This window comes from Diabrotica undecimpunctata, chromosome 8 (assembly GCF_040954645.1).
Source record: "Diabrotica undecimpunctata isolate CICGRU chromosome 8, icDiaUnde3, whole genome shotgun sequence".
NCBI lineage: Eukaryota > Metazoa > Arthropoda > Insecta > Coleoptera > Chrysomelidae > Diabrotica > Diabrotica undecimpunctata.
In genome coordinates this window covers 132,618,803-132,633,411 of record NC_092810.1, presented here as the reverse complement: position 1 = coordinate 132,633,411, position 14,609 = coordinate 132,618,803, and the positions used below count along the sequence as shown (strand labels likewise).

The following is a 14,609-nucleotide window of genomic DNA, read 5'->3' as shown; positions in this document are numbered from 1 at the left end:
CTGATCCCGAATGGGTCCCGAACCTGCTGAAGCATCAGATATTCCAACAGTTTCCGAACAAAGGAGTTCCCGAAAAAGGAGACGCCAATCCAGCAGTTTTAGTTCTTCGGAAAGTGAGTCATTTTCTGTGAGGGATAGTTCATGTGACATCAGTCTTAATGGCGATGATGACAGCGACAACATCAAAAGCTGTTAACTAGTTTTGTCATTTATGCTGTGAAGACAGAACAGCTGATATGAAACTTTGCAAAAAATGCAAAAAGTATATTAATGAAGAATGTGAAGGGTTGACATCCAAAGACAAAGTACCAAATTTCGTATGTGAATGGTTTGAGAAGTGATAGTCTATCATTTATTAATTATATTAATGTTCGTTAAACATTGGGGTGGCCCATATTAGGGACCAGGTATGGGCCTTATTTGGAAGATGTGTTCCTAAGAAGGCCCTACTACAAAAGTTATAATTTATCTGATTATAATAATACTAATTACGAAATAATTTTTTTTGTATTTTATTTTTATATTACTAGAACTGAAGCATGTTACACACTTTTTCCCGACCTCCGTATTTGGTACACGTACCTTATGAAATTTACTTCACTGTAATACTTATTTTGCAATGAACTTATTGTATACACATATATCCTCCTGCTAATAACTCCCAGTACTCGTTGCGGTTTAAAAATAACAAAATAATAACGAAAAATTTTATGACTAACTTACCCGAATGTTTAGAATCATTGGGTTTTATGCATCTAATATAAGACGGTTCTTTATCTTTCAAAATATTCATGAGGTTGTTTACGGAAGTCTTAAACTGGGTAATGGCAGTCTCTGGTCTCTTTTTGCTTTTTTGCTCATGTTCGAAGAACACTGACTCTATAATACGATTCTTAGAACTCAACATAGCTTCTCTTAAATCTCTGAATAATAAATCGTTGTTTTTATCGATGAAAGATTTGACGTTGTAAGTTACAGCTCCAGCGTAATGGATTAAGCGGAATTCCTGAAAATTGATTTTAATATTTATTTACAATACAGTAAGGTCTCTTTTTATGCGGATTATTTTTATGCGATTTTAAAGTTGCGCGGTTTCTATTTCATCAAAAAATTTCTATTATTAACTATTATAATTAAATATTAATTATTTACATCCAGATGTCTGTTTGAGAAAGGTTTGATCAGCATGTGTAATAAGCAACGCAACCATTCAAACATCGACACTATCAGATAAAATAACTAATTTAGCACATAAAATTGATGAAGATGGTTTTAATACCTTCAGCCTGGATGATATAGTTGAATTACTTGTGGATGATGCATTAAGTGACCATGATATAATTGATCAAACTTAAGATCTAACTTTAGATGGCGCCGTGAGTCTAGAAAATGATAATGATGAGCATGAAAGACCAACCCCCCTCACTGCCAAATTAATTCGAGAAGGTCTTCAACTTTGCAGTAAATTAGAAAATTATTTTCTTATTAATGACCCCAATTCTGAACGAGACTTCAAATTACAACTTGAGCTGGAGAACTGCATGTCAGGATATCGTAAACTAAATAAAAAATTACTAGCATCATCATCGCAAAGTTTAATTACTAATTACATTGTCAGAAAAGGAAGAGCTACACAGAACAAGAATGAAGTTTGTGAAAATCCATTGCCTTTACCGCAACTATCTATTGCAGAGAATAGAATAGGATGAGAGATAGAATAGGGCAAAATGTTACAATAGACCCATATAACTTTGAAAGAGTGGAGAGTTTTAAATATCTCGGACCAACAATCACTGCACATAACGAAACTGCACATCGCGGAAGAGATTAAAGGAAGAATATAAGCAGCAAACAGATGTATGTACAGCCTCCACAATACTATTAAATCTAAAAGCCTAACACGAACATCAAAGATTAGAATATATAAAATGTTGATTAGACCGGTGCTCATGTATGGGTGTGAGACGTGGACCCTGACCAAAGAAACTGAAAGAAAACTTAGATGTTTTGAGAGAAAAATCCTCAGAAGAATCTTTGGCCTTATCACGACATTAATAGCAACCAGTACCGAATGAGAACAAATGCTGAGGTCAAGCAGATGTATAAAGCGACCGATATAGTCAAAGAGATTAAATCCCAATGTGTAAGATGGGCTGGCTATGTACATAGACTCCCTAATAACCGCCTTACCAAGTTAATATGGGAGGAACCCCGCACAGGAAGAAGGCCCTTAGGACGTCCACGAATGCGATGGAGAGACAATATATGGTCAGATCTAAGAACAATGTGTCAGAGCTAAGAACTGACCCAACTATTATGGACGACCGTTCAAGATGGAAGCAAGTTGTGCAGTCAGCCAAAACATCCACCCCGGGTTGAGTGCTACGAGAAGAAGAAGATAATGATTAAAAATGTAAAACTGTATGTACCTATTACTTTCCTATAAAGTTTTGAATACAAGTTATTTTTTAATTTTGTATGAATTTCTTTTACATATTCGAAGTAATTTATCATGCAGCCAATTTTTTTAAATTTCTGCAAACTTTTTGTTTTTGTATTGGTTCTATGTAATTTTAGAAAGCTACGGAACGTATCCCTATTTTTTCAAGGCAAGTAATGTCGTTTTATTGGGATTTTTTATGCGCTTTCTTGTGGAGCGTATCCACCGCATAAAATGAGACCTTACTGACGATAGTTATATTTAATTAAAAAAGTACTAGTAAATATATCGAAGAAAAAAAAATGTATAGTTGTAAAATAAGAATATTTTGAAACTATCTTTTTGTGCAAATTCACTTCCATAACTATATTTTGCAGAAAATAATTCTATATAAGCCTACAGAAGTTTTTACAGAGGACTGTTGAACGTTGAAAACATAGAATAAACCAATACTTTCTTGTCTGAGTTGTGTACAAGAATTTTTAAAAATAATATGACCACTTCAACAAACTTCGAATACAGTACAACATGAATTACAAATGAGTACGCCCTAAGGATTTAAGTAAGAAAATATTTTAGTTAAAAATAACTTATACTCACATCTCTACCCATAATTTTTTGTAATTTAATATCAGCCTTCTTGTGACTTATGTAATGCGCATGGTAGCTCAGACGTTCATCCAATTTAGCAAGTAAAGTTTTGTCAGTAGGATCTCCTGGTCGTAAACATTCTTCGTCCATGTACGCAATAAGTCCTAAAAAGTTGAATTTGAGACATAAACCATTCACTCCCATGGAACTGTTTATAATAAGTACAGAAACTTACCTCTATGTTTTTCTTCAATTAAGTCACAAATGATTTTATTGTCGAAGTATTCTATATGTTGCCATACAATTCCCTCTTTTTCGTATTCATCCTGTTCTGATTTCAATGTAAGGTCGATAAACAACTGTTGAAGTTTTTCGTTACAAAAGTTAATGCAAAGTTGTTCAAATCTAGAAAAATGTCAAAGTTAAAACTAGAACATTAAATATATTTCGTCGAAAAGGGGATGCAAAATAATTAGTAAATTATAAAAAAGTGACCTACTCTAACTGACATTCACTGGTACCTATTCTATAAAAAGAAAACAGTGGAGTTTTTTGTCCAATGAATTTGGTTGTAAGGTTATATGAAGCATGTACGTAAATTAAATACAAATATCACAAACAATAATTAGGGACTAAGTTTTGATAAATATAACTAGAAATACCGCTATAGATATGGAAATTTGGGCAAAATACTTTGAAAATATGTATGATAATACATATTTTCAATATTTATCTACCAAAGAAAGCAATAATGAGATAGAAATCAAACACCTTTCATCTCGCCAGGCCTAGATAATAGTCCAAATAAACTGCTAAGTGAGGAGGCCCAGAAATCTAAAAAAAACTAATAAAACTACCTATACGAAAAAATAGAAAGAACTGGAATATTACCCGACGAATGAAAAACTAGCATAACTATACCAGTTTACAAAAAAAAAGGCTCAAAATCGGACCCGAAGAATTACAGAGGCATAAAGTTACTTAACAGTAAGCTAAAACTACTAACAAATAAAATGATTGCCAATTTGTTAAGTCACTTAGGCATTGTCTCGACTTAATTTAAGTGGAACTGATAGTTACTTCTTTGACTTACCCGTTTCTTTCAAAAATTTCAAACCCATAAATGTCCAAGATACCCATCACAACATTTCTTCTTTTGTCGCTGGGTTGTAAAGAATCGTTAATTCTATTTACAAGCCAAGTAAACATTCTATCGTATATGGCCTTAGCTAAAGCATCTCTGGCGTATATCGACAATTCTCTATTTAGGGGACTAGTGACTACATCTCTAATGGTTTCAATAGTTCGTTGTTGCAGTGCTAGTCTCATTTTTTCTTTATCACAGTCAAGAAGCTACAAATAAGAATAGGTTAGCGATCTCTTCATTTTACTTTTTACATTCAATAATTATGCGAATAATTGATTGATAACTACAAGAGATATAAATTTAAACAAGGCATGGATATTGTAAACTTTATTTTATTTAAAGTCTTTTAAGACTAACACTAAAAACACAATAATTAATAACATTTATTTACTTAACAGTACAAATTTATATTTTCGGCTGCAATTTACAATTTAATTTATATATGTATATAGTCGCTTCAGTCGTTCCGAAATCCCGTCGAAATTTCTGTTTTTAGACGAGATTTGTGAAGGTTCGATCAGCGACGTAGCAAGGTTGGCATAACGATATAACGCACATAATATTTAAACTATATGAATCGAAGAAATTCGACGAAAAGTATATAAAAAAACAACGATTACTTGTTAACAGCCACACACAACGGATTGAAGTCTCATTAGTGAATAAGTACAGTAAAGCGGGGATTATGGAATACCATTTTTATTTATCGAATTATTTCGAAAAGTATTGAAATAAATATAAATAAGAAAAATGGTAAAGGCTAGGCAAAAAAGGATTATTATACTAATTATTGTAACAAACTTAAACAAATACATACATAAAAATATATTTTGTTTTATTGAAAAAAATACATTTTAGTTTACCGAAAAAATGGTCGTGTAATATGAAGTAATATGGAATACTATGAAATATTCTTCTAACTACAAAAATCGCAAATATGGCAATCGCGTTTGGCATAAGCGCATAACTCGTGTGACCAGAGCTCGCATCTTAAGCACTGTACCCACATTTATCCCCTTAAATCAGAGGTAAAACGTCCTGAACAGAAAAGACATCATTTTTTGTGTCACTGTCCATATTCGGGAATTCGTCCCCATCAGTCGAGTCATCTAGGGGTGGTATATTTTCATTCAAATTTTCTAAAGATGTGTCGTTTTCTACCAGTTCCTTCATCGTTTTTTTCCTAACAGAACTTGGATTTATTACCACTACATTCATTTTGCTGCTACCAGGTTTTGCATCATCAGTTGGCTTTTTCTTTCCGTCTAACCAACTTTTAGTTTAATTTTATTTTATTCAATTTTCGATACGATTGACTCTTCCAGTTCATTTTTGTTTGGGGTTATAGTCAAAATTTTGGCTGTTCCCGATTTTCGACCTCTTGCGCCTTGTCGTTTTTCTAAGAACAGGAATGGGAAGTATCTGTTGTAAAACTGGTTATCTATTTGGTGCAACGAGTGCTTCTTCATTCTTGTGTGCCTCCATCAGAAAATTGTCTTCGGAAAAACTATGTCTCCTTCCTTACTAGATAATGGCAATTATTTTGCCTTAAAAATTGGCGAATTTTTTTTTCTTCTTCTTCTTCCTCTTTATAAGCAATTCTGCTTGTTCATTGGCGGATTAATACCTCTATCGAAGGTTGTCACTCCATCTTTTGCGCGGTTGTCCGATACTTCTTCTGCCGATTGGTGACTTATCTCTTGCTGGATCTCCTCGATTCTGCTTATGAGGTTATTCCATTTTTTTTTCTATTTTGTGTCCATTCATTTATACACTGTACGTTACATTTTCTTCTAATGTCGTTACTAATTTCTTCACTGTAGAAAGCCCACATTACGGATTTGTCGAGCGGTTGCATCTTGTGTGTAGTGTGAGGTGGTAAGCACAATAAAGTTTTTTTCACAAGTAAAGTGGTTTTCTAGGTTTCTTATGTACGAGTGATGCCCGTCCAAAATCAAAAGCATAGGGTTTTCGGCATTTGGTTTTATATAGTCGATGAAGAGATTGAACCATTGCGTAAAATGTCGGTTTGAATCCACTTTTATGGACCTTGCAAAGTAGGTTTTCTCCCTAGTTTTGTTTGGCATACCTCACCAGCAGTAACATCTTTCTTACGAAGCATAAAAAGAGTGGCACGAGGTACGTTGAATGTTTTGCATGCATTCAAATAACCCATTATTTTGCTTCTAACTGCTGTCACAGCTTTTTTCATGTACTTCTCATTCCACTTCTTACGTTGCGGCAATGGGCTTACTACAGAGTTCCCAAAGAGAAGGAGATGTTATCGTGTATAAAAACGAGTGAATTTCAAGTCAAGCAAGTCAGTCCTTCTCTAGCTCTACTTTAATCTCCTACGAGTCTAAGAGCCTATCCTGTTCTCACTCTTTGGGGAAGTAAAAATATACTACGCAAGCAAATGTTTGGCCTTTCTACCGCCTTCGCATAGACACACTATTTCGGTCAATCACTGATGATTCTAAGAGATGGAATAAAAACTTCATTTTGTTCGGAATATTGTTCTAACCAAACCACATTCTTTGTATTACATTTCACTAGCTTACTAAGACTGCCAACAAAAAAAAGAGCACACCCTTTCCACTAAGAACGATTATTTTTACAAAAATAAAAGGTAATAGGATACTTCAGGTAACATGAAAGTTAATTTTTTTCAGCCATCTTTTTTAGTGGCACGGCGGCCGTTCTGCGCGATAAGACATTTGCTTAGCTTGCTGGATTCATGCACTTTGATGTAAGTTCATAAATATTTTATTCGAATATGACTGAAAAATTGTCTCTACAAACTTCAGAGTTGATTATCAAAATATGTACCTGGAATGTGAAGGCAATGTATTAGGCTGCAAAACTTCATAATACTATGACCAAGAAAGACCAAACTTGGAGTAGATATAATGGGCATATAAGTGAAATGAGGTGGTGACATAGTAGTGCTTGTATTGATTACAACCATATGGTATACCACTCGGGAAATGATGACGGTCAACATATGTGTGGGGTTGGAGTAATCGTATCTCCTCAATTACGTCAATATGTTACAAAAGTTATACCTGTTTCTGAAAGATTATTAATAATAAAACTGAATACTACTCCGGCCAAATTAAATGTTTTACAAGCGTATGCAAAAACCAACGATGAAACAAAAGAAGAGGTAGAGCAATTCTATGAGTTGTTGATAAATTTACTTAAACAAATTAAAAAGGAACTATTATTATGGATGACTTGGATGCGAAAATTGGTAAAGGGAAAAGAGCTGAATTAATGGGCGATTTTGGTCTAGGGAAGAGAAATAAAAGGAGAGAAAGATTAAAACTATTTGTAGAGGAAGAAGAATTTGCGTTTTTTAAACCACCACCAAGACGTTTGTATACTTGGGTCTCTCCGCAAGATCAACCACGAAACATAATAAGTATTCAAATTGATTACATAATGGTAAACAAGAGATTCCATAATGGATGCCTATCCAAGGGGCTATCTTAATACAAACGTCAATGAAATTGGGACCATTCCCTAGAAATCAAATGTAGGATAGAGAAAGCAAGATCTGCATTTTAAAAAATGACTATTAGCTATTCAAATGCCATGATTTATCAGTATCCATAAAAATCAGGTTACTAAGATGTTAAACCTTTCCTATACTGTTGTACGGAGTTGAGTCGTGGACTCTCACAGACGATACCTGCAAGAAAATTGAGGCTTTCGAAATGTAGCTTTATCGTCGAATTCTGAAGATATCTTATACCGACCATGTTTAACCAGAACCTTTTATTAAGAATGCTAAAAGGAAAAGAGCTGTTAACCACAATAAAAACAGCCAAAATCGAATACCTCGACCACACAGCGAAAGATATGGGTTGCTGCAATTAATTCTACAAGGAAAAGTAGAACGAGAACGAGGACCACGAGCAAAGGAAAGGATTTTTCCTGGCTGAAAAATATACGTACGTGGTTCAACACAACGACCACAAGTCTTTTCAGAGCAGCAGTTTTCAAAAAATATCAGAAACGGATTGTCACTACAAGAAGAAGAAGATGACACAATATATTTTGATATATAATTTTTTATTACTAGCAAATATTCTGAAAAAAACTAGTAAAATAAAAACTTCTTTAGACTTACCTTACTAACAATATCTACTTGCTCCGGTTTTAATATGAGAGTGCGTCCTTCCTCCTCAGAAAATCCAATGTTTCCTAATTGCAGTATGGCCGAGATAACGGAAAACATGTCTGACTGTTCTTTTTCCGTAAACTCTAAAGTAGTCAAGGCTTTTTTAACTTCAGTAAAATCCTTCTGATCGTTTATAGCCGTGGTGCCGTTTTGCTAAAATAAAAATGACAATCACATAATAGTACTTTGTTAAAATAGTCACATATGATCCAAAGCAGTTAAACATGAACAAAAAATACAAGAAATTTTGTTTATTTAGATTTAGAAAATGAGAGGGATCAAATGATAAAAGTTGCAAGGATTACAATATGTATAATACAACATAAAAATAATTCTGAACAGCAAACCGTCATCTAAAACTAAACATCATTGTCAGTACGAGCAATAATTAACAAATACAAAAAACCAAGAGTCGACTATGAAATCTATTCAGCCTTTTACCAAAAATAGTTAACTTACCCCATTAGATAAATAGTAATAAGAAGATAGATTCCTCTTCAAATGCAATTTGTCCAAGTCTTCTTCAGATGCACCTGCAAGCAATTGATAAAAGATGTGAAAATTCCTTTCTCCCGGCCCTTGGTTTATTACTCGTGATTTTTCTAAAAGGTAGTTTAAGATATTTCCTCCCACTGGATTTCCTTCGAAGTTGAACTGGATGTCCATGTATTTTCCAAACCTACTTGAATTGTCATTTCTATTAGTTTTAGCATTACCAAATGCTTCTAAAATGGGATTTGAAAACAAAAGTTTATCTTTTACTTTTTCTACTTCTCCTTTCTGGTCTGTAACTGCGGCTATATAGTTCAGGACTTTTTTGGAGGCTTCAGTTTTACCCGACCCCGATTCGCCTAAAAATAAATTCATTTTTTGATAAAGTGTAAGATGAAGGTATTATATTAATGTTTTCTAAATGTGCACATAATTTTCTGGTCAAAGGCTAGGAATATTGTTTCAATATATTATAATATATATTACTATATATCAACAGGCGATAGCAGGTGCGATAATTTAAACAATTTAGGAGGCTAATATTGAAGAAGAAACAGGCTTTAAAACCTACATACAAGAAGGGAGAAGAAGAAGATATATTAACATATATTAACATATATTAATATATATTAACATATATTAACATATTATATTAACATATATTAACATATATTAACATATATTAACATATATTAACATATATTAACATATATTAACATATATTAACATACATATATTAATATGCAGTATGTCCGTAAAGTATGGAATAAATTCGATATTTCCTAAATGAAAAGCCTTTTTAAAAAAATCTAAAACACGTCGATTTTTAAATTTAATGTTCTACATTTTACAATAAAATTTCATTATACAAGATGATACACATTACAGTGATGACGTCATCGACTCTTTTTTTAAATATAACACCCTGTATTTTAGGACATTTTTAGATAGATAAAAATGAGCTGATTCTAAAAAAGTTAATACTGGGGGTCTAACGGATATAATTTGAAAGATACGCGCTTAGAAAATTAATTTTTATTGATTTATAATATTAATAAATTATAATAAATAACTTGAAAGTAATCCAGTAATTAATACATGACCTAATCTTAAATGTTCGAATTGTAGCCCTTGTTGTATTTGACAGTAACCCAAACGTTGTACAAATGCTTTCTTGAGAAATATTGTTTATTTCTTTACGAATTCTTGTTTTTAAGTCTCCAATATTTGCAGGTTTCGTTTTATAAACAACATTCTTTAAATGACTCCACATAAAATAATCAAAAGGATTGAGGTCTGGCGACCTCGCTGGCTATTCAATACGTCCACGTCTTCCAATCCACCTGTTCGGATAAATTTCGTTTAGGTACCTTCGAACATCTAAAGCATAATGCGGAGGCGCACCATCCTGTTAAAACCATAACCTTTTATCAAAACCTCCAAGATTAATATTGTATTACCTTCGAAATAATAGGGTCTAATGATTTTATTTCTTACAATGCCAGCCCATACGTTTACCTTTTGCGGGTATTGTGTATGATGTTCCTACATCCAGTTGGAGTTTTGTTTTGCACAGTATCTACAATTCTGACGGTTGACCTCGCCATTTAATATAAATGTAGCCTCATCAGAAAAAATAATATTTTGAACCAAGAGAGGGTTTCGGTGGCTATTATCCATCATTATTTCGAAAATTGTATTCTTTTATCTGGATCATCCTCGTTTAATTCCTGTACAACTGTGCATTTTACTTACTTTACTTACTTTTACGTACTTTGTGTACCGTTGTTTTGCAAACATCGAGATCACTACTAACCTTACGAACAGAAGTGTGCGCATCTTCTTCAAAAGCAAGTAGAACATCTAATGTGGTAACATAATTTACAGAGGGACAACCTGATATGCGTGCATTTTCAACCGTACCAATTTCTCGAAATTTCTTTTCAATCTTACGTACTGTTGACTGCGTGATGGGTATTTCTGGATATTTATCATTAAATAAATTACACATTTCCACCTGAGTTCGCGATTTGTCTCCAGACCCAATCATCGTGAGTATTTCAATTCTTTGCTTTACACTCAAATTCATTTCTACTTAAAATTAATTCTAAGCAATAATACAGAACATTTACGAATTAATACAATTATTGTACTACTTAATTGTTATTGAACGTTACTAAAAATAATTACAGTTTATCAAAAACTAGAAGTAGGCAACTTTTTTGCAATTGATAATAAATAATTTATTTTCTAAGCGGATATCTCTCAAATTATATCCATTAGACCCGAGTATTATACTTTTTTGAAACCAGCTCATTTTTATCGATCTAAAAATGTCCTAAAATACAGGGTGTAACATTTAAAAAAAAGTGCCGATGACGTCATCACTGTAATGTGTATCACCTTGTATAATGAAATTTTATTGTAAAATGTAGAACATTAAATGTAAAAATCGTCGTGTTTTAGATTTTTTTAAAAAGGCTTTTCAATTAGGAAATATCGAATTTATTCCATACTTTACGGACACACTGTATATTAACATATATTAACATAAAATTAACATATATTAACAAATATTAACTTATATTAACGAATATTAACATAAATTAACATGTTAATCTGTATGTCTATGGTTAGATATAGTTTTCGTCTAATAATTTGGTTAGTAGTAGGTAGTTAATAATAACATAACATTTTACAATTTTACCTGAAATTAGGATACATTGTTCTCGGTTTTCTTCTCTTAGGGATGTATATGCGTTGTTGGTAATGGCAAATCTAAAAAGAAAGGATATAAAAATGAACTCAACTATAACAAACTATAAATAATAGTTCTAGGCTGTTGAAAGACTGCACTGGCTTTGTTAAGTACTGGAGAGTCACGTCTCACAAGTTAAGCCTATAAAATGCAGTGCAGTTGGTACAAGTCGAGAAAGCGGTATCTCAAATTTCATTGTCAAATTTCAATACCGACTGAATAGCGCGTTTCATCACAATTTTATTTGAGCGAAACTCTGCATAGAGTTTCCTAAAAAAAGATATACATAGTAATTGTTCCTTTTCTTGGTCTCTAATGTATTTCAAGTTACTCTCGTCACTCACTGAATAGACTAAAAGAGGAATGCAACAATGGCGGGGAATGCAATATTACCTTCACAATCGAATCAATCATTAGAAAAAAGGAGTGAGCTGATTAATATCTTAGGCTTCATGACTGGAGTAGCTACTATACAACTAACATCTATAATTTTTTATTCTAATTAATGAATTCAATCGATTTTCATTACTTGCTGAAATATATTAATTAAAAAATTACGATTATAGTATATAATCAATAAAATAGAACATTTAATATTTAAAGGTTAAAAATGGCAAATGCATGCACTGAATTTTATTTAATACAAATAAAATATTGTAAGTATAGCACAAGATTGTTTATAAAAGAATTTTTGACTTTGGAAAATTTATAAAATAATACGTATTGTTTTTAAATGATTTGTAACGTGTATCATTGATATATCCTTCATAACGATACCGCTTCGTTGTTCCTTTTTGTATAGGTATCATAATAATTATCGATAAAAAATTATTTGCTAATTGAGACACTTTCTTTTTTATTTTCGTTTTAGTATTTTTAGCTTAACAGCGTCTATATTCTTTGCAGGTACTTTAACATGCTTGTTTACAAAAAACAGTATGAAAAAATAACTGATACTGACGCATGCGCACAAACAAAATTGTGATGAAAAGCGTTATTCAGTCGGCATTGAAATTTCAGTCGGTATTGAAATTTGACAATGAAATTTGAGATACTGCTTTCTTGACTTGTACTAACTGCAGTGGCTGTTGTAGGCTTAACTTTTGGGACTTGACTCCCCGTTACTTAACATGGCCAGTGTAATCTTTTAACAGCCTAGAACTATTGCATATTTTTTTTAAGTAAGTCCAAATTTTCATTTAAAGTAGTCAACAAAATACAAATACAGTAGGGCCTCGCTAATCCGGAATTCTTTTTGTTCGGTGATCGCTGTAATCTGACCGGGCAATGGGGTTTGCACGCGGGTTTAGCTGCGGGGGCTGCCGTGAGCTAACCTGTCGTCAGTCTTTTTTGTTTATCGCGTTTCGTGTTGCGACAGTCAATTTAGCGCGGTAGCTAACATCATGGCGCCGCCACGTAAACATTCAACATTAACAATAAAAGATAAATTGTGGGTTATAGAAATGTTAAATAAAGGTGACAGCTACCCTATCATTGCTAGGAGGTTTGGTATAAGCAGGTCAACCGTGAGCGACATAAAGAAAAACAAAGACAAAATCTTAAAGTGTGTAAGCCTAACAGACGTGGTCCCGGTGTACGAAAAATAATGAAGAAATCGGAAAATCCCGTTTTAGAAGATGTCTTGTTTACGTGGTTTTTGCAACAAAGACGATTACATATTCCTGTAAGTGAAGATATGATTTGTGAGAAAGCTCGTGTTTTTCATCGCCAGATTACAAACTCCAATACCGAGTTTATTGCAAGCCGGGGATGGTTAGGTAAATTTAAAAAACGCCACGGAATAAGACATTAAAAATGGCCGGTGAAAAACTATCCAATGATGAATCCGCTATCGGACCATTCCAACTAGAGTTACAGAAAGTTATTAGGGAAAAAAATTAACAGCGGAACAAGTGTACAATGCTGACGAATCTGATTTGTACTGGCGATTATTGCCCGATCATATTTTAGCCTCTACCAATGAGAAGTCGAATAAACCAAGAACGCCAACTTTTCGAAACCATCAAGAAAAGGAAAACGGCGTATCTAGGTCACATCATGCGAAACGAAAAATACCAGTTCCTCTAACTTATAATCGAGGGTAAAATTGAAGGCAAGAGAGGATTGGGACGCAAGAAAATGTCCTGGCTCCGAAACATAAGGCAATGGACAGGGATTAACGACATACAATCTCTGATACATATTGCAAGAAATAGAAAATTAATGGAAAATGTGATCGCTAACATCCATTAGTGGATTTGCATCTGAAGAAGAAGAATGAGAAGTCGGCTTCCGGAAGGAGAATGATGAAGATGAGGGTGACATTCATGCCTTCTGCATATGCAGATGGAACCCATAAACTTCAATTGCTTGTTGTCAGAAAATCAAAAAACCCACGGGTATTTAAATTAACACGTCTTTCTGTTTGTTATCGTGCACAAAAAAATGCTTGGTTTACGAAAGACTTGTTTCTTGAGTGGTTTAAAACGGAAATTGTTCCCGCGGTCCATCGACATCATTTGTCTCGGGCACTTTTATTGTTAGATAATTGTCCTGGGTATCCATCAGCAGATGAACGTATCTCTGAAGACGGCAACATTTTCGCAATGTTCCTGCCAGCTGATACCGATGTCTGTATACAACCAATAGATCAGAACATTATGCAAAATGTGAAGTTAAATTACCGCAAATCAGTTTTTTTTAACTGTCTTGCATTATGTTCTGAGAATCTCATCGACACATTAAAATCGATATATTTAACGGACACTGTTTTTCTTTTTACTTGGCCAATATTAAGGCATCTCTAATTATAACAAATCATGGAAGAATTTTTACCCTGAATTTCTCACTGATGATGAACCAGAAGATCATGTTCCCTTAGCATAGATTTTTGATAGTCGAGGGGACCCAATGATCCTCAAATAAGCAAGGCAGAAGCTCAAGAATGGGCTGTTGGTGGTGCCGAAAGTGAGATACAAAGATATGAAGTGTTAAC

At 33.3% G+C, this 14,609-nt stretch overlaps 1 protein-coding gene across 2 annotated transcripts in view; it reads right to left on the bottom strand.

Moving 5' to 3' along the window:
* Positions 1–14,609, bottom strand: part of LOC140448035 (unconventional myosin IC-like) — a 116,112-nt gene that overhangs the window by 13,989 nt on the left and 87,514 nt on the right. For both annotated transcript variants that reach the window (XM_072541080.1, XM_072541079.1), the window contains exons 4-10: positions 11,564–11,634; positions 8,824–9,215; positions 8,314–8,517; positions 4,125–4,384; positions 3,267–3,436; positions 3,041–3,195; positions 724–1,006 (exon numbers count right to left, since the gene is read on the bottom strand). In XM_072541080.1, coding sequence (XP_072397181.1) covers positions 724–1,006; positions 3,041–3,195; positions 3,267–3,436; positions 4,125–4,384; positions 8,314–8,517; positions 8,824–9,215; positions 11,564–11,634 — 1,535 coding nt within the window. The remainder of the gene's footprint in view (positions 1–723; positions 1,007–3,040; positions 3,196–3,266; positions 3,437–4,124; positions 4,385–8,313; positions 8,518–8,823; positions 9,216–11,563; positions 11,635–14,609) is intronic.